Here is a 26442-nt window from a genome sequence, read left to right on the forward strand (position 1 = left end):
TTATTAGAGAGTGGCAGAAATTTACTGTGATGATCTCTAATTTTACTACTTGATAAATCTGCCCCTAAATGTTTAATCACAAAGAGAAGCGCAAGCAAAAAACATGTGAAAACCACTGGCCTTTATCTTATACGTAATTGATTCTAAGATGAATTTAAAAGCATTTATTTTGGCACATTCAATTTTAACTAGGGATTCACCGAATCCACTATTTTGGATTGGGCCGAACGCCCGAATCCTTCGTGAAAGATTCAGCCGAATACTGAACCGAATCCTAATTAGCATATGCAAATTAGGGGTGAGAAGGAGATAACATTTTTTACTTCCTTCTTTTGTGACAAAAAGTCACGGATCTTCCCTCCACGCCCCTAATTTGCATATGCAAATTAGGATTCAGATTCAGTTCGGCCAGGCAGAAGAATTCGGCCGAATCCGGCTGAAAAAGGCAGAATCCTGCCCGAATCCCGAACCTAATCCTGGATTCGGTGCATCCCTAATTTTAACTCACCTTTATTCTCTGTTATATTTCCTCATATATACGTCTCACCTTTTTCCAACCTTTCTATCATCCTTTCCTGCCTTCACTATCAATCTACCCGAGTCCTGTAACCTCTCGCCACTCCCTGCCTCCCTTCCTAATTTTACTCTGTGCTCAGAGATATAGGGCCACAACTTACACATCTATCAGTTCCCTGACTAAATGTGACTTCTCTGTGGCATTGATTCATTGGGCCTGGGAAACTGTGTTTAGCAAGCTGTACAATTAATAGTGCAATATAAGAATAATTACAAGATACCCACAATAAAATCTCATGTTGGGTTTTGCGTCATTCATTTGGTTATGACTACAAAGTGTTTGGGATTGCTTTAGCAACACCCTCATATCCGTGTCATGGAGAAGGGCACCTTCTGACAGAAACATGGTACATATGGCTCACTCATGCGCAGCCTTTTACCCAAACAAGGCTTTAAAATTCTAATTACTTATCCATTGAGATTCAGCAGGAACAAACTTTATCCTCGGACAGACTTTTTTTCCCACAGTTTAAAAGCAGAGAGAGAGAATGATAAGTACATTTATTTTCATTAAGTTCCCAGTCTGGTATTTCTGATACATATATTTATTTTTTTGTTAGTTCAGGTACAGTAATGACGATCACAGATAAACCCATATTTAGATTCTGACTTTTAGAGCTGCGGCGCTTGAATCTATTCATTTTAGGCTGAAATGACCTGGAAATTATCCTCAATCTGTCCAGCAATTGTTCAGTTCTGAGCTGAATACTTGTCAGACAGCCAACGACTGCAATCCAGAATAAACCACAAACCGCACAGACAAATAAAACACCATCAAGATATATTATATTTGTATTTTCTTCTTTAGTTCAATTTTGGGGGAAAACATGTATGCAGTGCATTGAATCTTTGCCATTGTGTACAAAAGTACAGGTAAAGGATGTATTAGCTGGAATGCTTGTAATGTGGGATTTCCAAATAATAGGTCCCCCAAAGAGTAGGGCAGGGTGAAGTATTCATGGTTGGGCAAAGTTAGAGTGCATGTGCATAGTGTACTTCTTAAACATTTGCTCATTATGCGTATGGCCGCTCCCTCCCGGTGCCCTAGAGGGCATTAAAAAAAAACTACTGTTACCCCAAACCAGAGTGTGGGTTCCATTAGTCCACACCTTTGGTTGGGGATTATATATCTTGGTAACAGGTGCCCTTTAAGAACTCCATATGGGAGCGTATCAATTCCTTCCTCTGTTTACTTTACAAACCTACAAAAAAAATCCCAAAGGACAAGAATGCTCATCCAGTAACATGACTATTAATTGTGGATAAGCGGCAATCTCATAACTATTACCATGGCAAAACCTGAAGTGTTCACTCTGAAGCAAATTATACTGTTTTTATAAGTGATTACAAGGAATCTGGAAACTAACTTCTCCCAATTCTTCCAAGGCATTATGCTCTATCTTCCATTACTGATATGGTAGGTCCATCGAAAAAACACAGTGATCCATGATAAAAGCTTCATGGTTGTAGTTCGTGTGACATATACTTCTAACTACCTGACATTCTTTCTTTTTTGACAGATGCCCATGCATTGCCCCCATGGAACATCACTCTGTTATCAGCTTGAAGAAATCCCAGACAGGTAGCAGATGTCTTGATCAGAAACTCCCTATGAGTCTTTGCCCTCATCCCAAGTAAGAAAAACCCTCAAACTCAAAAACAAAGTTTAAATACAAATTTAAATATATTATTTGGGGTTCTGTTTAGTGATGGCAAGTCAAAGAACTACTCTTTAGTATGCCAGGTACTTTCTCATAACCAGTGGTACACCTTCATTTTACAGCTCATTCCATTCCTCTACATGCACATTCCGCAAATGATAGCACCCATGAGACGAAAGAGAGTAACAACAAACCAATGCTTTTGGTCTTCTGCTGAAATCTGCCTCCCCACCTCTTGAGATAAAGCTTAGGAACTGCCTTTAAGCCATCCGAATATGATCCTCCTGCACAACCAGTGTCGGACTGGCCCACAGGGATACCATGAAAAGTCAGTGGGCCCTCATGCTGCTAAACATTTGGCCTATTTCATGGCCATTCCCTATTTATATGAGAACAAAGAGGCTAAATAGGTGGAATAGATTATAGTATGTAAAGAAAAGTGACTAGGAGAATAGAGGTTGAGTGAGGAGAGGAAGAAAAATAGAACTAAGATTGGGCCCCTGGTCTAAGATTAATTGGTGGGACCCTGGTCAAAGGTTTTTGGGTGGGCCCCTGGTGTCCCAGTCCAAAACTGTGCACAACCCACTTACAGTACATCAAGCCTTTCTGACCCCGGTAGGAAGGGAGAGGGTGGAAGATCCACAGCACATGACTACTGTATGAATGCTAAGGGCAGTAAATCCAGACTTATACCTGGTCATGTAATGGCCTTATAAAAGTCTACAAATGCTTCGGAGGTCTCAAAAAATATTGGTTTTCATGGTAACTTAAATGAGTCTCTGCTCCAGATATACAAGAAATCTCCCTCTCTCAGCAGGGTTACCACCTGACTAGTACAGGTATGGGACCTGTTATCCAGAATGCTCGGGACCTGGGGTTTCCGGATAACGGATCTTTCCGTAATTTGGGTCTTCTAGAAATTCATTTAAACATTAAATAAACCCAATAGGCTGGTTTTGCTTCCAATAAGCATTAATGATATCTTAGTTTGGATCAAGTACAAGCTACTGTTTTATTATTACGAGAAAAAGGAAATCATTTTTAAAAATTCGGCTTATTTGGATAAAATGGAGTCGATGGGAGACATTCCGTAATTCGGAGCTTTCTGGATATCAGGTTTTCGTATAAGGGATCCTATACCTGTATTTAACTGGCACAACCTTGATGCTTGATGACAGTTGTATTAATATTAATAAAAAGGAAGAGAGGACGGGTGTCAGTATGATTGCCTCTGTGTAGAAGTGGTTTAATTACAGATTAAGGAGCACCTTTACTGATTTGGGGTGAACAGGCCCAGGGTCAATAAACAACAAACGCAATGAAGCAGCTTTACTAGTTACATAGTTACACGGTTAAGTTGGGCTGAAAAAAGACCAAAGTCCATTAAGTTCAACACCTCCAAATGAAACCCAAGATATCATCCAAGCCCCTTTACTTCACTTAATGTAGACAGATTCTATTTAACTCAGAATATTTTTAAAAAAAGAATCTTGCATGAGGAATCAACTATAATTGCAACTGGCGTTTCAATATGTCATAATAAGCCAAACAGATTTTTCATGTGGAGTGGGACATATATGCCAACAGGGGGTCAACCCTCAAGTTTGCCTCTCAGCAAAGGGAAAAGTATAGGCCTGCATTAGGGTATTAATGGGAAGCTGTAATCTGACCCCCACAATGTGACACAATGACCCACATCATTATGTAAAACAGAACATTTCTCAAAAATACACATGATAAAAAGCCATTTGTTTATACCAGACTCAGGAGTATGAGAAGAGCATTTTGAACAGCAAATCTACAGCATTCTTTTCTGCCAGCCAAAGGACTCTGCTGAATATCTGAATGATGATAAAAGGAATGAGAGATGGTTGGAAAACAACACAACCACTTTTTAAAATATGCACATGGCTTCCATCTGCACACCCTGAGTTGCTCCACCAGCTACTGCTTAAGATCCTACTTTGAGGATCAAAGGGATTTTAGATGTTCCTTGTAGGAAAGAAAACAGGCTCCTTTAAAAAAAAAAACCCTTTAGTCCTTAACTTGCATTTTCTATAAAGACAGACACTCTGCATAAGTGTTATTTCTGTAAACTGAGACTGATAAAACTTCTCTACATTGCAGATATCACTGCTAGGAGGGTTATGCACTCATTCAAACACCTATTAAAATATGAAAATGGAAGTAAATAAAATAATCTGTACAGGCCTTATTAGGCATTCCCTGAGTACCGTCAGTTCTAGGAGACCCAACCATTGCTGGAGGACAGCTGTCCATACACACTTTGGCCATACAATGTATGTAGTATGATACATCAAATTATTGCATTGAAACAATAAGGGACAGAGAGAAATATACTGATGCACAAAAATGGTGAGGCTTAGAATGCAAGGCCAAGCATTAAAAGGGATATCCACCCAAAACCTTATTTTCTTGCATAATGCAACAGAATGTAAATCTAAGCAACTTTCCGATATACATGAATTTTTAATTTGCAAAAGTAACAATCACGAAAAGTACAAAGCAACCTTTTACATCTCCACTCACATAATAGAGAGCACAATTAACACATCTGAACGTCCTTTGTATGCAAAAGAGTAGACATTTTGGGAAAAGCCACATTTTTTTCTAAGGTTTTCCATGTTTTGGGAATATTCCAATGGTTAAATACTGGTTCTAAACCCTTCATAATACTGTCCCACTTCACCCCTCTTCACTTCTCTACAGCAGTTGACCAAGAACTTCATTATAGATGCAAGATACTCTAATTCCCCAATACAAATACTGCTTACCAGAACAATAAAAGCTATTTTGCACTCATTGCAATTGATTGTTGAGCAAGGTCCCCATAGGCTTTACAAGGCTTTTTTGATCAATCAATTAGTTCGATCAATGGATTAAAATCCTTCGAATCGTTCGATTCTAAGGATTTAATCGTTCGATCGAACGATTATTCCTTCGATCGTTCGATTGAACGAATTGCGCTAAATCCTACGACTTCGATATTCGAAGTCGAAGGATTTCAATTCGGCAGTCGAACTGGAACAAAAAAACAGCACCAAGGGACTTCTTGTGCAAAAAAATTCTGTATTTGTTACATTGTATGCAAAACCTTTTTCAAGGTGTATATATATATATATATATATATATACACACTGTATAAGCAGGGTTGGTGCTTAAACATTGCCAATTTGCCAATTTTGGCTCTATCCAGCTCCACCGGAGAAATTCAGATGGCTGTTACCACCCAGACCGAGACAAGTGATTGGCTCCAGGATACAGTGAAGCCCTATTCCAGCTCCACCTTGCTTCTCCATATACTTTTCATCAGCTACAGTGCAAAATTCCTGCTTCATTATGGGGAGTGCAGGTTATTTACTGACATCATTGCATTTCTATACATTCATAGCAGAAATTTTAACTCCAGTGTATTAAATGCAAGTCTATGACAGAATGGGCAGCTCCATTAAAGCACCTGCTGTTAGAGCTTCAGTAGACACTTGGTAAGCAAAGATCTGGCCTTTTCAATATCAGATTATATGAATATCAGTAATAAAAATGAATAAGTGAAAAGCTACCTGTTTTTAATTTTTCTGGCTGCAGTTTACAATGGTAAACAAGACTGGTTAAGCCCAGAATTAGACAGCAAAATTGCAGAATGTAATCACACAAACAGTGGGCAGTGACTGTGCCAATCTGAATTACTTTCTGTCAGTGAAATGAAAGCTTAACAGATTACGGCTCATGCAAGATAGCCTTATGGAAGCACTAAGCAGCACAAGTAAATCTTAATCTCCAATAAAAACATTCTACAGGGATATTATGTTTCATTTTTCATGGAATGAAAACTGTTGCACTGTTGCACTGGTAAAATATGAAAATAAATGAGAACCGAATTAGAACACAATTCCCTATGTTTTACAAACATGCATGGAAATGCTGAATTCGCATTTAATTTGCAGCATGTGACGGCAATGCTCAGTATTAAAATGACCTGACCTGATAGAGATATCTAACGGGCGAACATCAACCTGTTACAGTTTTTGCTAAACCAAAACTGGAGCAGCCCTAGAACTTGAATTAGTCTAAACAGCCACATGTAACAGATCCCATGTTTTAAAGAAGAAACTAGTACAGGTATGGGATCCGTTATCTGGAAACCTGTTATCCAGAAAGCTCCGAATTACGGATAGGCAGTCTCCTATAGAATCCATTTTATCCAAATATTTCAAATTTTAAATATTGATTTCCTTTTTCGCTGTAATAATAAAATAGTACCTTGTGCTTGATCCCGACTAAGATATAATGATTCCGTATTGGAAGCAAAACCAGCCTATTGGGTTTATTTAATGTTTACATGATGTTCTAGTAGACTTAGAGCAGAGACACACGCGAATATTCGGAGAGATTTAGTCGCCCGTGACAAATCGCTTCTTCTTCCGGCGACTAATCTTCCTAAAAAGCCTTCCGGAAGATTAGTCGCCCCGAAGAAGAGGCGATTTGTTGCCAATCGAATAAATCTCCCTAAATCCTCGCGTTTGTCTCTGCCCTAGAGGTATGAAGATCCAAATTATAGAAAGATCCGTTATCTGAAAGACCACAGGTCTTAAACATTCTGGATAAAAGGTCCCATACCTGTAGTAGATACCAATGAGCCAGTGCTAGGGCACTGACATGCTCTGAGTCGGCCTATAAGCAACCTCCAGAAAATTACGTGAATGAAGCAGATTTATGATATTCAGGTTGTTCTGCTTAGTATGTTTTCTCTATAGGATTTGAGTGTTGATTAGGGCCACCTCCCCAAAAAATATAAAATGACGAGAGAATATAACATCTTCTACTAGGGAAACAATTGCAGAGGGAGTTATAGAGAACAGTGTTAAGCAGCAATGAGGTGCAAATGTGCAAATCAGCTTGCATCCCTGCAGGTCCTAATGAAAAACTTGGCAGAAGTGGTAAAAATATCCACTATTTCAGCTTTATCAATCAATGTCTTCCATTTCAAGGCTTAGTGCAACTGGCTCCATTGTAGTAAATAATGTTCCTTGGCAGAATGTTGCATCGAGTGCTATATACAAAACTAACTTCTATCTTTCCAAAGCAGTATTGTTTTTTTAATAAGTAGCATAACTAGATGTTACTGGGCTGCTCAGGAATATCCCAGAACAAGACACAATGGAGCAGAAGGGCCCACTAACACCTGGGCAACTGAAGCCAGTGTTGGACTGGCCTGTCAGGATATCAGGAATATCAAGAGTAAAATGATTACCAGAAGAATCCTGTTATCCTGGAGGGCCTGTCAAAGTTTGGATTCAGGACCATTCCTGGTATCTTGGTGGCCCAGTGCAACACTGGCTTCAGGAGAATTTCTGGTATATTGGTGGACCAGTCTGACACTGGTTTTAGGATTTTAGTGTTAATTTTCAACAAATTTTGCTCCTTCATATTCACATAAAGAGTATAAGCAAGGACACTGAAAACTTCAGGGATCATGCTGTAACATAGCAGTTGCTGAAGGACATTTGTTTGAGGCAATAACTAACTGCCAGTTGGCTGAGTGTCATATGGCAAAAAAAATCATACTTCAAGCTGCTATTAGCATTACTAATCTATAACAGATATAAATTCGGAACATCTTAATACAATTTCTTTTCACATTTTCCTGTAAGGACAAATTTGGCATATGAATAATCATATAATCATAATCATATGTATCATATGAACATACAGACCCCTAAATGACAGCAAGGCGCACTGATCACCAACTAAGATGCACCTAAATATTCAACATTAAAGGAAACTATACCCCCAAAATGAATACTTGATTTATATCAAATGAAGTGGCATATTAAAGAATCTTATCAAACTAAAATATGTATTCAAGTAAATTTTGTCCTTTTACATCTCTTGCCTTGAACCATAATTTTGAGATGGTCTGTGTGCTGCCTCAGAGATCACCTGACCAGAAATACTGCAGCTCTAAATGTAACAGGAAGAGGTGTGGAAGCAAAAGACAGAACTCTGTCTGTTAATTGGCTCATGTGACCTAACATGTATGGTTTGTTTGTGTGCACCGTAAATCACAGGCTCCCAGGGGGCGGTCCTTATTTTTTAAAATGGCAGTTTTCTATTTACGATTACTCAATGGCACATACTAATAAAATGTATTTTATTATGAAAATGGTTTATTTACATAAAGCAGGGTTTTACATATGAGCTTTTTTATGCAATATATTTTTTTATCGAGACCTACGTTGTTTGAGGGGTATATTTTCCTTCAATGCATTTTATTCAACTTTTTTTGTGGCTTCCAAACCATTGCGTTAAAAAGAAGTCATTACAGCCAAACAGTGAAAGTACAATCGAGTCTCGATTAGGAAAAGCAGACTGCTATAATTTATACAACAAATCGAGAGCAATCAGTAGCGCGTATTTCAATTCACGCCAGCACTTATGTTCATTTAATGAAAACATATTAACCATTGCCAGTAAATAAAAGCATCGCTCCTACTTAAGGCTTCAGTTGTTTGCTTGATAAAATGGTCCCTGCTGCGAATGTGATTTCGCTGAACACAATGTTAAATACAAGCAGGACAGACAATGCTTAAATATACAATGCACATGTAACAGCCAACGTGTTATAACTGTATTAACCCAGTCAGGGAATATTGATAGCGATGGTTTAGCAACCAAGGTGATCTTGCTTGACTATGGATTATGTAGATCTGACATACACAATGGTTTAAATGCAATATTCTGCAGAAGGAAATTCTAAAAGCAAGCCTATTATGGGATATGTTTATAAAACAGAGAAAAGAAACATTCTCAAAACTGCTCTTGCCCACACTTGCTAGGCAGCTGGCATATTCATGGTCAGGCTATTTGATATGCAGAGAACATATGCTAAAGGGCGCATTGCCCATTGTCATATATTAATTTTGACAAGTGCAATTTGAGAGCAGAAACTTGTATTTATGATGTTTTGTTGTATTTATACAGCCTTTTTTGTTCCTTCAAGATAGTATACTTGCAAGTATTGCCATGGGGCCTATCGGCTCCCAACGGGAGAGGTCCGGACCAAGGAGTAAGCTTCGAGTAAGTCCAAGTTCAGTGGTCATGCGAAAGCGTAGTCAAATTCAGGCAAAGGTTCAAAAGGCAGGCAGCAAGAATCAGAATCTGGGTCAAGGCAGAAGTCATGAATCCAGGAAACAGCAATTTAGGAATTTAGGGAACTCGGGAACACGTCAGCAATTCATATAATTGGGCATTGAACCCGTGACCTGGAAGTTCTTTTATTTCCAATTTTCGCTCCAGGAGCGTGACGTCATCACACTGGCATCAACCCACATGGGTCATGGGCGCCGCCATCTTGGATGCGGCGGCACTGGAGATGGGAGCGCCATCGGGCACTCCTGACAGGGGGTGACAGCTGAGACTGCAGGAAAAAGTAAACTGCTGTCCAGGCCCCCCATTTAAAATTCAAAAGTGAATAAAGGCACATTTATTTACAGTAAGTATTGTAAAGTTGAGTCAGAAACAGTTATACTGGCATATCCAATAGATAGTTTCAAGATATCTTTTAACATCTGATTTAGAACATATCAAAAAGGCACTGTTATCTGATTATTAAATACATTAAGAACACATGTAATTTGTCTGTTTGTTAGGGACTGGAGGGGACTTGGCAGTGGTATAAGGAGAGCACTAGCTGGATGGCCATTACAGGGATCCAAATTCAATTAATTCACACTTGTTTCTTTTCTATATAGTTCTGTAGAATATAAAAAGCATTGATCTTACCTGTCCTGCAAACAGCCCACAGACTCCAATTATACAGAGGATATTGAAAACAGCTGAGCCAACAATAGTTCCGACACCCACGTCTCCCTTTGTGATAAATACCCCTGCAATACAGATTTGGAGATTAAAATGTCTTTCGTTTTATTTATTTATTAATTTTTTTTGTAAGGAAAAGCATTTCATTGTCTTAAGCAAAATACAAGAATCCTACTGTGCTGATTCACATTATTTCACATGCAAAAATGATGAATTAAAGGAGACATATTGTGTAAAAAATTAATGTACCAGTGTGTTATACTCATTTAGATATAGAAGAATTGTACTTAAAAAAGAAGTGTTTCAGACTGATTTATTGAATATTTTTGCAAAAACTCTAATAATCCCTCCCTTCCCTTCTACTTCCTGCTCCCTGAATTCCCAGGCTGTGCAGGGGAGCCGGTGGCTCTCAGCTGTAGGACAGGAACCAATCAGCATCTAGCAGGACCTAATTGGAAATCCAGACAGGCACTTTTCACCCGGACAGCCCTTCCAAAAACCAGCAACCCTACCATAACTTTTTCTAGTATTTTGGGACAAATTCAGTAACCAGTAGCCAGGACAGTGCTAATTCACTAAAATGCGAAGTTGCCTCCAGGGCGCCGAACGATGGCGAAGTTTCGCTAGAGTTAATTCAGCAAGCAAAGTGAAGTTGCGCTAGCGTTGGCTAATTTGCATACGGCGGGAACTTAAAGTTCAATGGACATATATGTTGCAGCAAATACATTACACTACACAAGCCCAGGGAACCTTAATAAAATAAAGTTGTTATATTGCCCCACACACGAGCACAGTGTATAGTTTATGTGCCATATGTAAGGAAATGTAGGGGGGAAGCTGGGTACCCTAAAAAAAATTTACGATCTTTTGCAGCCTATCACCCTGAAAACTGAAAAGTCGCCAGCATTTTTTGGGACTAAGTTACATCACGCTGGTGAATTTTCACTAGCGTTAGTCCCTTCGCCCTTTAGTAAATTTGCCCCTATTTAATAACAAACTGATCATTTGAAACTAACCCAGTTGTTCAAAGAATCTGTGTCTGGACAGCCAAGTACAGCCTTTTAAAGCCCTTATATCTATATCATGCCATGTAAAAGAAAATCTCTCACAAGACATAAGTAAGGAAAAAAGGATATGATTCTAAAACCTTTGTTGCAGTACATGAGAAATAATGGAACGGAATGTATAGAAACTTGTCTCTTACTATTCCTCTGCTTTAGTTTCTCCTCTCAGCCATGTTGAGGTGCATGCCCCCACATCTAACGAATAATCTATACATACTGTACAGATCCCTATCTCAGATATTTATCTCTGCAGCGATTTGCTCAGCTCCAGTCATGGGAATAATTATTGCAAGATGGCCCAAGGAGAGATATATATATAGATATATATATATATATATATATATATATATATATATATATATATATATATATATATATATATATATATATATATATATATATCTCCTTGGGCCATATTGCAATAATTATTATATATATATATATATATATATATATATATATATCTGCCTGAATGGAAAGTCACATGCAAGGGAGATTGCAGCAGTTTTCCTTTTTATAACTCGTTAAAGTAGCAACTTTGATTTATTTATTTTTTTAAAAAAAAGTTAAAGATCATGAAACAGTATAAGTCTGTAAAACTACAAAACTCAGAAAGAATGTACTAGTGCTTACAGTTCAAAGACCTGTGTGTGTTTTTAATCATGTTCTGTACATGATTCAAAAACTGTTTTCATATAGCCTACACAGCAATACTCTTACAATTGAGCCATGTGTTTATTTTCAGTGGTAATGCCATTTTGGAACCACGGCCCTGCACTCGTTCATTCAGCTCTTTTTCTGCAGAACAATGTGCATGGCTTTGTGACTAAGAAGGGATCTTTCCAATTAACAAGAGCATGGTATCAATTCATTTCTTGGACTAGTGTTTCATAAAGTTTCTGGAGTGTGTTTAACCCCTTGAGTGTCAGTTTTTTTCACCCACTGAGTGTCAGTACAGGTATGGGATCCATTATCTGGAAACCCCTTATCCAGAAAGCTTCGAATTACAGGTAGGCCATCTCCCATAGACTCTATTGTAATTATTATGTAATGTATAATATACTTATAAAATAGTACATTGTACATTATCCCAACTAAAATATAATTAATCCATTTTGGTGGGAAAGCAACGCTAGTGTGTTTATTAATGTTTAAATTGCTTTTTAATTGGCTTAAGGTACGGTGATCAAATTACATAAAGACCCTTTTATCCGGAAAACCCCAGGTCCCAAGCATTCTGGATAACAGGTCTAATGCCTGTACTACTTGTTTGCTGATTAACACAGAGGTTAATTTGCTTATATATATTGAAAGCGAATGTAATTCTAAGATAATTAATATAAATGAATTAATATTTTTTATTGTATTAAAGTTATGATATGCTTTTCATTCCCTTTTCTGTAAATCATTTTACTAAGTCCTGCTTAGGTTTGTCTGCAATACTGTTTTATATTTAAATATATATATCTTAGCACAATCCTATATGGATGTGAAAATTAACTGGATAAAGGCAATAACTTGTTGAAATATAGTATTTTGACACATAGCATTCCTTCTCCACTGCACTCATTTCCCAATCTCCATGCCCATTTCACCACCAACTTACTCCTTCATTCAATGCAATGAGCTTTCTGCAATGAACTCTGCTTCTTCCTACATGCCTTCTCTTCTCTTTGTGCCCTTGCTATAGTTTTCCTGCTCCTTCTGCAATCTCTGTGAACTCTCAGTTTCTTTCCCATTCTATAACCCAATGTCCATCTGTGCCTCTACAACCCCAACCGATTATATGACTAAACACTTATTTCTAGTGCTTTTGCACTGGAACACCATTTTTGTTTATAAATATTAATGGGGCTTTATGGGGCAGTTATTATTGCTCTGAAAGGCTAGTGTCAGAAAACACTGAAGATAAGAAGAATCGGTTCCGCACTCCGGTTTAAAACATCAAGAATCTTTATTTCACCATAGTTTAAAAAGAAGACACGTTGTGCACGCTGCTTGACGCTCTTCGGGCGGAAGCACCCTTAATCATAAGCATAAGGGAACTCTGGGGGAAATGGCAGTATATATAGCCCAGAACAATAGTGACATCTGTTGTTATATTCTCAAATTGTAATTACTGAAATGTCTACCTATGGGGGATTTACTATCATGTTTCTCTATGGCTGACAAATGCTCCCTAATTCTATCTTTAAGAGGGCGAATGATCCATTCGCCCTCTTAAATATAGAATTAGGGTAATTCTAATTATGCAGTAATCGGGGTACTTTGGATCTGGGGGGTAAAAATGATTCAAAGAGTATGTATATTTTGCCATTTCCCCCAGAGTTCCCTTATGCTTATGATAAAGGGCACTTCTGCCCGAAACGTGTCAAGCAGTGTGCACAACGTGTCTTCTTTTAAATTATGGAGGAATAAAGATTCTTTCAGAAAACACCCACCTTTGTGGTCACATTTGCCATTTTCCCCATAGTTCCCTTAGGCTTATGATTAAGGGCGCTTCTGCCCGAAACGCGTCAAGCAGCGTGCAAAACGTGTCTTCTTTTTAAATTATGGACGTATAAAGATTCTTGATGTTTTAAACCGGAGTGCGGAACCGTTTCTTCTTATCTTCTGTATTGTGCAGCATGGGACCCAAAGGACTCCAGCACCTGCCAAGTTGTCTACAAGCCGCCACACTTGTGTTCACTACATGCGGTGAGTCGGAGCGGTGATGCTAATTTGTTTTCTTTTTTTCTTTCTTTGTGGTCACATTTGTGGAAAATAGTTGGAAGCTTAGTACTGTATGTTTTACAAAGGAATAACTTTAAAAAAAAAATGAAAGATGGGAGCATCTCGTAGCAAGAATAGCTATGTGACATTATGTTATCAGGATAATATTGCATAGGAGTTGAACCAGTAAGTGTTAAGAGTTATCATACACACATACACACCGCACCTTGCAAATCAGGTTGGCCTGCTCTGATATTATTGAATACATGTCTATCTGATATATGGTAACATTATAAAAATAACCCACGGAGGTACTAATGTGTTAGCTATGGTAGTATTTGATTTCAGTGCCTTGTTACAGTTGAGTTTTTTTGGTAGCATGCAGAATGTTTGGGGGGGGCAGACCAAGGAGAACATATAAATGGCAAGAAAAGGTCCCCAGAGCATAACCGATCATAGGGGTTATTTATCAAAGGTCAAATTTGTTTAAACTGTAAGAAATTTGATTTTATTCACAATTCGAATGGTTATTTATGAATAAAATTGAATGTCTAAAATTCGATCAAATACTCCTGACCCGAAAACTTGCATCGAATTTGAATCAGATTTCTTTGACACAAGACTTTTTTTTTTGAGGCGAAGCATTTTTTTTCTCCCATTGGAGTCTACTGGGCATCATTTTCAAAGTGAAACATGGCAAAAATTTGCCTCATCACTACTATTAACATCTTTAAGTAGTTCAAGGGACCTCTGCCATTGACTTCTACATGAACTCGGCAGGTTTTAGGTGGAAAATAATCAAATAAGAATGGTTCGAGGTGTGATAAATCTCACATTTCAATTCAAATTCATGGTTTTAAATTCAAATTCGTGAGTTTTGACCAAATAAAAAAAAATTGACAATTCAAACCTTAGTAAATCTGCCCTTCAGTGTCGGACTGGCCCACTGGGTTACCAGGAAAACACCAGGTGGGCCCAGGTGTCAGTGGGCCCTCTTGCTTCTAACCATTTAGCCTATTTCATGGTCCCTATTTATTTATGGGAAAAAATGCTTAATAATGGAAGAATATAGTAAGTAGATATAAATGACTAGGAGAATAAAGAGGTTGAGTGAGGAGAGGAGGCATAATAGTTTGAAAAGTGGGCCCATGGTCTAAGGTTTTCTGGTGGGCCCCTGGCATCCCTGTCCGACACTGTATGCACTAGAACAACACTGCATACTTTCCAGCCTCCCAGGAATCAAGATGGCTGAGTTTTCTCCAGCGTTGCTCTGAAGTGAAACTGTTAGGCAACAACAGCTTCTGTTAATTAGGTATTCAAGGCAAGAAGAGCTTAGAGAAACGATTGCTTCAGGGTAGGTTACATAAAGGAAAAGAGAGTAGATGAGGCATGGTGGCATCAATACAGTGCTTTATTGGAAATGTCATGAGTTGATTGATTGATTTATTGATTGAAAGAACCATTATATGTGGTCACTTCCCTTTCAAAGTGCCCTTCTGTCAGTCCATATTCTTTTTCCATAGCTCCTGTAGTTGCTGCTAGCTTATAAAAAAAGGAATCAACGCTAATCCAAAATACATTTTGTAGTTAGTTTAAGTGAGCAAGATCCCTTATGTTCATGGGAACAGGGGCACAGTGGCTCAGTGGTTAGTACTGCCGTGCATTGCTGAAGTCCCAGGTCCCCCATTAATAAAAGTTTTCTGGGCCCCCTGCTGCTAATAATCGCGACACATACTACTGAGGATGCAGACCCTTGTCAGGCCCCTCTGTCTTCCTTAATAAACCTATGAAGGTATGACATTCGTAAGTTCCAGTACAGTAGGGACTGCTGTGAATAATGTAATGTGAACAATTCCTATAAAAAGCCTGCATAAACATCAGTGCTATATAAATAAAGGATAATAAATGCAGCCTCTGGCCAAGTTGTAATGGCACCCAAGACCCAACGTGCAGCCATCCCACCCCCATACTGCCAGTTACTCAATCAACCCCCGACCACTTCCCAAGTTCCCCCACATTGCAGCTATCCTCACTAACTTACAGACCTCCAAGTTGCACCTACTCTGCCTATACCTAGTTCTGGCCCTGGATAGAAGCTCCATTACACAAAGAGTCTCTCCTTGACATTCCGCACCAATAAATTTATCTGATTTCACATTTTCTGGGATTTTACACACTTTTTTTCTGGCTCATGGAAAAAACCATACAATGGAGATTCTACAGTATACTGTGTATATATATATATATATATATATATATATATATATATATATATATATATATATATTTCATCCATAAATCTATGAGTACACGTTTCCATTCTTAGATTGGGTTTAAGACTGTAATTACAGCACAGCTACCATTAATGCAAGAATAGGTTTCACTAAACCACCAAATAAAAGTGCACAGCCAGTAAGCATCTCCCAAACCCTTTAAGGCCTACAATGCAAGTGCAGTTTCATATTTTGTGTGGTTACCAGCATGCAATTGACTGTAACAAAATGCAGCAAACATCACCCTTCCCTATGGAAGAGTATTTCAGTCTATCTTACTTGGCAGAGCACAAAAAACTGAATATTTACATTCAACCACAATACTAAATCCTCAGCATGCTCAGAAGATATTGAATCCCAGAGGATGTGCACTATATGTATATGACACAGAGAACCACCCAGAATTCTACACGTGCAGTGAATACTGTATGGGTGCAATGCTGCAGGGCCACCATCTCATATCTACTAACTGAGTGTTCCAGAGTTCGTAACTTTAAATCCAAAATTCTGGCTATTTAACTAGGAGCCTTGCAGCTGTCAGACACACATACAACATTTCTCAACTGACTTTTCCACTTCTGTAAGTGCTTCTATTTGCACAGACAGAAGACCTGAGGCCATCAACTTGTTGAAAGAGGAGACGTGAGATTGTACTTCATCAAAACAACTAGGATATTCGACGGCTAAACTTGGTACTTTCAAATGTAATAAAATGGCAGATTGTACCCTGTCCTGTACATAGTAATTTGTTCTTTTGCCCTCTGAGGATGACACTAATACAACACTCGAGCATAACATCCCACCATCAAAATTTTCATATGTGTTCTATTATACCTTATTGTATGTGGGCATAACACAATTATTTGCATGTTAACTACTTGTCACTTTTAAAGGCTTCCAAATGCTCATGTGTTTTTTGGGGGGGCAGAAACCCACCTGTAGAGGGGAGAGGAGGGTTGGATTGCAACCTGTCCGTATTTCACCCCAGACAGCCTGGTTTTAGGAAATCTGGACAGGCCATTGACGTTACTGACATGTCGATCAGGCAATTGCTGATCGCCACGTCATCAGTTCTGCCCCTGATGTCATCTGCCCACCCCCTTATGTCACTGATCTGCCCCGGCATCATTTGCCCCCCCCCCTGCCCCTTTTCTCCGATTGAAAAAGGTGCCAACCCTAAAGGAGCATACCTCCCAACATTTTAGAAACAGAAAGAGGGACAAAAAGATTTGCTGGTGCGGAGCGCGGCGATTTTTTTTTACTATGATCATTTTTTGTCGACACCCCCCCTTATTACCATGTTCATTTAACAAAATTTGTCAGGTTGTGAACGTTTGAACACATTTCTGTGGTTTTATGTGTTATTACAGTTTTGCTAATGAAGGTGAATTGCCCTTTAAGTGGCAAGTCGTTTCCCCAAGAGACCTGCTTATCTTAAATTGTTACAAAAGTATTTATTCTGGGCTCTCTGCCAAAAGCCAATTAAGTTAGAAACTTTGTATCTTTTTCTGGCTGGAGATCAAAGAGAAAGTCGGGACATTTCAGTAACAAATCTGGGACTGCGGGTTGAGCTGTCAAAATCGGGACTGGCCAGCGAAAAATGGGACATAATTAACCTTGATAAAGTCATACAATAATATAATAACCATGTGATTGATGTGCATCCATGATGTCATGGATTATCCTGATCACTTATCAGGATAGGGGCAGATGATTTTCTGAGCTGGCGGTTGATATCTGTTCCCAATTGTACAGGCCATGGCACATGGGGCAATCCTGGCTCCTCTGCTACCCCCCTGTTTTCACCTTTTCTGGCACCAAAAATTTTTTTTGGAAATTCAGCTCTTAAAGTTACCAGGAGCAGCATTTTTGCCACCCACTAGTTACCAGGGAGCAGCATTGTTGCCTGAGGTTAGTTTCTCAACTCAACCCATTGGAGCACGCCCCTTTGTGAAATCAGTAACATAATATATGATGTGGCATCTAAAGTAAAATGTGATTTTCCATTCAAGACGTGGACTGCTTATATCATTATGACTATGAAGATTTTCATTCATCCAGGTCATGGTTTATCTAGTATAGGTAGATCTAAAAACAACTGGACTTGCTGAGTGATCTTTTTACTAGAAAGCTTCTAATATCAGAAGTATCAGCCATGAAGCCTGAGTCTTTTATAGGTTCAAGGGGTGAGGTTGCAACCTAAGGGGTGATCTAGTACTTGGAACAAGAAAATGCATACAGGTTACAACTTTAGCTTCAAACTGCTTGACTGGAGGTCTACTCTTTATATTAATGTACCTAGGTAGAAAGAATGCTATTTTGCAAATATCAGCAAATGTAATTGATTTCTGAACATACACATATAATACAAGGCAAACAGAGGCAGCCTCGAGCATTGTCGTAGTAGTTAAAATTATGTATCATACCTATTACAGATGTAAAAAGCTCTGGGGCAGAACTGCCAGCTGCCATGAAAGTAGCTCCTGCCACATCTTCACTTAGTTGTAACCTCTGCAAAGAAAAAGAGAAGATGAGTCAAAGGACAAGGCCAGAATTGTTAGCAGTTTTATATGATTAAATTCTATTTCATAGTCAGGGAATGTGTTGAGGCATGTATAGCAGGAGCCACACAAAGGGTACAGAAATGTATTTTTACTAATCGGCGCTTTAACTCCTTCAACAACTGACAAACACCTGACCCTCCACATTCATTCGAATCACCACATGTAAAACACTTAAAATGTGTCGATCCTGGGTAATCGCTAAAACAGGTATGGGATCCAGAATGCTCTGGACCTGGGGTTTTCTGGATAAGGGATCTTTCCATAATTAAGATCTTCATACCTTAAGTCTACTAGAAAATCATGCAAACATTAAATAAACCCAATAGGCTGGTTTTGCCTCATATATATTAAATAAATGCTGTTGGTGTCCGCACTCAGTTCTCTGTGAAGCAGAGGTGCACGATCAATATGTATAATATAGAATGATGAAGGATCAGCACACTCTTGTATTCTTGTGTTTTTATTAGTAACACAGCATTGTATCCCTGTGGACGATTTTCATCCAGATATTGTTCAGGGACCTGTGGGGGGCTCCATGAACTTGGCCAACAAGCTGCCGCCTGTCAGCTGCTTTTATCGGCCCGTGGCCACCTTTAAAGGGGACCTAAAGTCTTAAATATCTATAATGCTAGAAATGCTGTATTTTGTATACTAAACATAAACATGAACTTACTGCACCAGAAGCCTCATCTAAAAAATGATTTATTTTTTTGAAGTTGGCCACAGGGGTCATCATCTTGTAACTATGTTAAACTTCTTTGCAAGACCAAGACCATGCACATGCTCAGTGTGTTCTGGGTTTCTGTCGGGAGGCTAAGTTTAGCGATCGACATAAATTATCAAAACAGCACAAATAATTTTTGCCATAGAAGCCGATATAGCAAGACTGATTAATAATCAGAATATACAGACTGCACTGGATCTGCGGATACAAATCTCTACACAGTTGCCGGCTGCTCTACAGGTAAACAAACAAAGCTGCTCGAGTTCTGAGAAGCAAGGTGGGTGGCCTCCCCTGCCGTCTGAAAGTATGTTTGTTTCCCTGCAGAGCAGCTAGGGACCGTCTGAAGTTTCCTATCCACAGATGGAGATAGGGTTCTCTTTCATTAAAGAAAGTAAAATGGGATTTTATTGTTTGCCTTTACATCCCCTTAAAGGATACAAATCAGCCTGTGTATGGCCACCTTAAGGGAGCAAAAAACAGGTGAACCAAGCTGTACCATCTATAAAAAAGAACCTTCAAAATACTTACTTCAGAGATCTTTTCCAACGATGGGACAAAGAAGTCATCACAGACAATAGCAAGTGCATAGAACATGTACATTGCCTGGGGGAATAAAAAGAAAGCATGTTAATTCAGAGACGTTTTACAAAGAATGTAGCTGATCATCTGAATTCTATCAAAGATACACTGTTTCCAAATGTTTTGTGCATCTGAATCACCAAAATATAAATAAATTGGTTAAAGACTTCAGTCTAACGATTCTTAGTTTAAATATACATTATACAGCCCATACAAACATCATATTAACACCAGGTAAACAATACAAATTGTAGGTATTTTAATACAAAAAAACAGATGGCAAATATTAGCTTAGTGGAGCCTTTTCCATGTATTCTTATGATGAGTCAATGCTTCACTACAATGGAGAATAGTAATACGATGAGATATACATAATAGGGTCATTTTCCATTTATTACACAATTTAAACATGTGGTAAAGGATACTCAAACAGACAGACGTAAAATGATCACAGAATGTTGACTTTGCACATGTTTGCATATTGAGAACAGGTATGGGATCCATTATCCAGAAACCCGTTATCCAGAAAGCTCCGATTATGGAAAGCATCATTTCGGCACTTTGCCGATTTCCTAACGGTAGCTGGCGTAATTTCGCTGGCGTAAGGAGATAGACTGTGGCGCAACTTCGCACTCTAACGACAGGCAAATTTTCAGTCTGGCAAAAGAGCGTTACTACGTGAATTCCATAAGCTTTTGAATTTACTGACCATTACCTCTATCGCCAGACTTGCCTTCGCCACCTCAGACCAGGGGAAGTGCAATAGAGTAGATAGGAGACTTTTTCTAAGTCCCAAAAAAACGCTGGCATTTTTTCCTATTTAAAGGGTGATAGACTGAAAAAGATCGTCAATTTTTTTTTTGGGGTACCCTCCTTCCCCCCTACATTTGCTAACATATGGCACCTAAACTATACTGTGTGTAGGGCATTATAACAAATTTATATAATTTTATTAAGGTTCCCTGGCCTTGTGTAGTGTAATGTATTTGCTGCAGCAATTGTCCATTCTACTTTAACTGCACGCCGTATGATAATTAGCCAATTTCGCTGGCGTAATTTCGCCAGCGTTCGGTACCCAGGGCGCAACTTTGGATCTTCGTGAATTAGCGTTGTCCAGGCGAATTTACGCCTGGCGAAGTGTTGCGATGTGCGCGAAGCCAGCGCTGGCGAATTTTCGCGGGTTAGTGAATTTGCCCCATAGACTCAATTTTAGGCAAATAATTAAAATTTTTTAAAATGATTTCCTATTTCTCTGTAATAATAAAACAGTACCCTGTACTTGATCCATAACATATAATTAATCCTTATTGGAAGCAAAACCAGCCTATTGGGTTGATTTTATGTTTACATGAATTCCTAGTAGGCTTAAGGTTTGACGATCCAAATTACGGAAAGATCCATTATCCGGAAAACCCCAGGTCCCAAGCATTCTAGATAACAGGTCCCATACCTGTATTGTGAACTACCGCATGTTGTTTAACCATTTCTAACCTTGCTATACTATGTGACACAGTCTCTTGAACTGCCCAATCACAGGTCTGAAAGAGTGTTACTGTATTCAAAAAAAATGTCACCCTATATTCCAAGTTCTACTTTGAATAATCTCAGCAAATAACACTTATTCTTTAAGGTGCACAGATATGGAATAAGCTTCTGCAACCCCCACCCTGTTTGTGCAATGGCCAGTGACATTAGGGGGACCCAAAGTCAAGCAGGGAAATTACCTGTTTTGTGATTGCAGAAATCTTTATCTATAAAAGTTATGCCACTTATTTTACACTAAATCTAAAATGAACTGTGCCATTATTTTAACAAACTCAAACCTGGAGTAACCCCTTTACGTTAGCTGGTTAAATTCTAAAGGCAAAAAGTTGGTTTTTAGTTAGCACTTAACAATGTTAACCAATCCTTACAATCCTTACAATATGTTAAAAGATTTTTATCTGAAATTATATTGAAATATTACAACGGTATGTTAAAGGAGCTTTGGGATAAGTTCCATTAGATGAAATGAGACTGTACCTAATGCCTCAGGAGGTGACGCTGAGCAGTAAACTGAAACCAGGGAAGTAATGTTAAGAAGACCTAGCACGAATTGCAAAATGTTTTTAACAGAAACATTAAGGGAGCCATTTACTAAAATCATTATTTTAGTATAATAACTTTGACCAAACTCCCATTGACAATTTTACTTTATTTATCAATTAAATAATTAGAAAAATTTGGTTTCGGAAATAAAGTAAGTGAATGCATTGACGAATGGTGTCGCAGCATTGATCCGATGTGACACAACTGTTGGATGCAGATGCAGTGCATTCACTTATCTTATTTCGGGCGAATGCGATTTGACGGCTGCGTTTTTGCACATCGCGTCGGATCGCACAGAAAACGCCCGTGTAGTCCTACCCTTAAATCACAGTTACAGTTCACAAACTAAACAATTGAAAAGAGGTTATTCCATTGTTCACAAATAAAATGTTATGGTATAAACATAATTTGAGACTTTCTAGAATATAGCACTGTCCAACACGGGTCTCTGAGCTTTGTTTCTGCGGCAGATCAAAACCCCGGGAAGACTCAATTTTGCACACTGTGTTCCTTTATTATAAATGACCCCTTTGAGGTTGTTAGAACTTGCTCTCAAAGTAGAGTAGTACAATGCCTGCTGTACCCAAATGATCCAGATTTCTGCTTCTTCTTCCAACATATTTTGTTTTACAGACTATTTCTACACTTTCACACATTTATGGGGAATCCCTCCTGATACTAATGTGAGAGGAGCTTTTTTAAGTTATTTCAATCAAATTCTCTCTTAGGTTGGTTTTAGTAGTAGAAATTAATCTGAAGGTTCTTCTCTGATCCAGTTGTCACAAACAAAATTTTTAAGTCTGAGCTGTAGTGATGGGCGGATTTATTCACCAGGCACGAATTCGATGCAAATTCCCGTGTTTTGTTGCCGACGAATAAATTCTCAAAACTGCTGCGAACAAAAATGGATGCCAGCATCCAATATGAGACGCCGGTGGCGTTTCGCAAATTTTTTGCCGCTTCGCGAATTTCATGGGAAATTCACTAATTTTTCGGCGAAACTGGACAAATCCACCCATCACTACTGAGCTGCCCTCAGTCTGTGCTAATTCTTAAAGGAGAAGGAAAGGTCCAATCTATGGGCGGTGTCAGAGGTTAGGGCAACCCCAAAGGATTGTAATCACTTACCCAATTCACTATGTATGCCATAGGAAGAGAAAAATAGTTAATGGGTAGATGCCCTACTGGAGAAAGTAGCCCATTTTAAAGGGGAACTATCGGGAAAATAAAAATTTAATATAAGCTTCATCATACTGAAATAAGAAACTTTCTAAATCAATTAAATATTCTGTATCATTTCTGAAATAATGAAGTTTATCTTCACTGTCCCTCTCTCAGCATCTGTTTCTCTTCAATCTCTCTTCATGCAGCAGTTGGGTTTCAGATATTTATTGAGAGTTAGATCCAATATATCTTATGGGGGGGGGGCTTCCTTTCTGAGCAGATAAATTAAAGTTCACTCAAATAACTATTTCAGTACAAGTAAAATAGAACAAAATGACTGCCTTTTGCACAAATCCTGCATGTAGAGAGACAATGTCTGGTGACATCTTCTACATCTTCTAGGGAAAAGGAGCCCCCCCTATAAGATACAGTATATTGGATCTAACTGTCAGTAAATATCTGACACCCAACTGCTGCATGAAGAGAGAATGAAGAGAAACAGATGCTGAAAGAGGGATAGTGAATATAAATGTGATTATTTCAGAAATGATACAGAATGTTTGATTATATTTATAAACGTCTTATTTCAGTATACTGAAGCTTATATTAAATTTTCATTTTCATTCCTTAAATGAAAATCTTACTGTCCCTCTTCAGCGCCTGCCGACTTCAATCTCCTGCTCTTTAGCTTTCATTTGTAAATTTCTAGAAACGGGGGCAATCCTCCACTAGCCAATGACTCTGAAGTTCCAGCTTTAAAGCGGCACATTTCCGAAACCCTGGTGTCTGTATTTTATAACCCAGCACATCTAACAGATCTAATTCTAATTATGCCAAATCTTTTCCTAAATCTGAATTAATCTATTTTATTTAACTCACCCCAATCTATTAAAAGTAAGCAAGTTCACCACAATCCTATACAAGTACTCATGGGGCTCTTTTCCCTCCCATTCAACATGCATGCCTATCTTTTATAAAGGTGACATAAGCTCTTATCAGCTCTTAGCATCTATTTTTCTACAGCTTTCAGCATTACCTGAAATCAATACAGAAGTCACACTACAGTGTCCCTGGGTCTCCCTAAATAACTAGGTCCCACTGTACCTATCGTAAATCATAACCTAATTCTTACAGTACAAGACTCTTGTGTTAACATTTAAATGAAAACCTGTTCCACTACAGATTCCTGTTATTTCTTTTAGACTTCGGTCTCTTCTGTCAACACTTGTTTCCTTATTCATTTAATGCCATGTCTATTTGTTGCTTCCCATCAGTTTCTTATTTTCTCTCTCCACCTCATTTAACAGTCACCCTGCAACATTTTGAAGCCAATGACACTTCAGCAATTCTTCACTGGTTTTTCGAAGAAGTCTTTGATTCCAGGATCCGGGTGACCTCTATTAAATATGCTGGAACACTAATTTTTTTTTATTATCCAAGTGGGGCATCAAACCTCTATGATATACAGAAAATTGCTTAAGCAGCTATTTATAACATCTCATTTTTTTCTCATCAGTTTGTATTAATGCTGGGTTGGTTGTAAAATGATATGGGAGCACCATGACCCATAAGTTTCTTCAAGCACCAAAAGGCTATGGGGCAAATTCACTAACCTCTGAAAATACGCCAGCGACAGCTTCGCTCACAGCGCAACACTTCGCCTGGCAAAGATTTGCCAGGACAACGTTAATTTACTAAAATCCGAAGTTGCGTCCAGTGCACAGAAGTTGCGATAGTGTTGCCTAATTTGCATACAGCGGGAAGTTAAAGTTGAATGGACGTATATGTTGCAGCAAATACATTACACTACACAAGCCCGGGAAACCTTAATAAAATAAAATAAAGTAGTTATATTGCCCTACACATGAGCCAGTGTATAGTTTATGTGCCATATGTTAGGAAATGTAGGGGGGAAGTCGGTTACCCCAAAAAAAATTTACGCTCTTTTTCAGCCTATCACCCTGAAAATGCAAAAGATGCTAAAGTTTTTTGGGACTTAGAAAAATGTTCAACTATTTTTTTCAGAACTCCTATCTAATTTATTGCACTTCGCCTGGTCTGAGGTGCCGAAGGCAAGTCTGGCGCAAGAGGTAACTTTCGACTAACGACTAATTCGCCTGTCGTTAGGGAGCGAAGTACAGCTAGAGTCTATCTCCTTCGCTAGCGAAATTACGCCGGGGACCGTTAGTAAATCAGCGAAGTTCCGAATTTTCGCCAGCATTAGTCACTTCGCCCTTTAGTAAATTTGCCCCATGTATATTAGCATTAGTGCAACATTCAGAGAACAATGTGCTGTACAGTCTGCAACTGAAAATAACGCCTAGTGAAATGTGCAAAGTGCCAATTAAGCTATTCCTGGTTGATCCTTTATGTATAAAAGGACAATATTTGACTGGCCTATATTCTCTGGGGATGTGTACCCCACTTTCAGTTTTATATCCTTATGTTGCTTTTCCATTACTGCGGTTAGGAATTATACACCAGAATATTCTGAACACTGACCCACTCTGGTGTACCACCAACAATGTGCAGTACGTATAACACAAGTGTTAAAAAATACATTTTGTTTATTTATTTATTGCCTAAGAAACTTCACTAGTTGTAGAACGTGGACACAATTGTTTACACCACATTAATTAGGTGCAACTCCCTGCAGGGAAAAGCGCAAGTTGCCCACAGCACTTGCGGACGTAAATGTGAATCACTTATGATTATGACTTATGATTTAGCTTTATTCACAATTTAATGCAAGAAATTTAATCCATACGTGATCCATATCATGGTCCTTTAATGTATACTCTTGACTGAGCATACCTCCCAACATTTTGGAAACAGAAACAGGGACAAAGAGATTTGCCGCGTGGGAAATTTTTTGACCATGCCCTTTTTGTAGCCCCTTAATTACCATGTCAATTTTACAACATTTGGCAGGTTATGAAAGTACTGTATCTATTCTGGGCTCTGTCAAAAGTCAATTAAATTAGAAACGTTGTATCCTTTTCTGGCTGTTCGGTGCAGGAGATCAAAGAGAAAGTCGGGTCCGCACACACTTTATATATCTGCAGTCGGGGACACAGCCCCTCTTTTTATTAATGTTTCACCACAATGATCAACGTTTCGGGGGGTTCAAACTCCCTTCATCAGGAAGGGAGGTTGGGGACCTTGCCGGGGTCGACGGAGGACCAGCACCACCATTGC

General features: G+C 38.7%; 1 protein-coding gene across 2 annotated transcripts in view; it reads right to left on the reverse strand.

Annotated features, from left to right (window-relative positions):
* Positions 1-26442, reverse strand: part of LOC108717769 (sodium/potassium/calcium exchanger 3) — a 184530-nt gene that overhangs the window by 33226 nt on the left and 124862 nt on the right. For both annotated transcript variants that reach the window (XM_018265108.2, XM_041564354.1), the window contains 3 exons: positions 19942-20016; positions 18552-18636; positions 10041-10144 (listed from right to left, as the gene is read on the reverse strand). In XM_018265108.2, coding sequence (XP_018120597.1) covers positions 10041-10144; positions 18552-18636; positions 19942-20016 — 264 coding nt within the window. The remainder of the gene's footprint in view (positions 1-10040; positions 10145-18551; positions 18637-19941; positions 20017-26442) is intronic.

The sequence above is a fragment of the Xenopus laevis genome, chromosome 5S (genome assembly GCF_017654675.1).
Source record: "Xenopus laevis strain J_2021 chromosome 5S, Xenopus_laevis_v10.1, whole genome shotgun sequence".
Classification (NCBI taxonomy): domain Eukaryota; kingdom Metazoa; phylum Chordata; class Amphibia; order Anura; family Pipidae; genus Xenopus; species Xenopus laevis.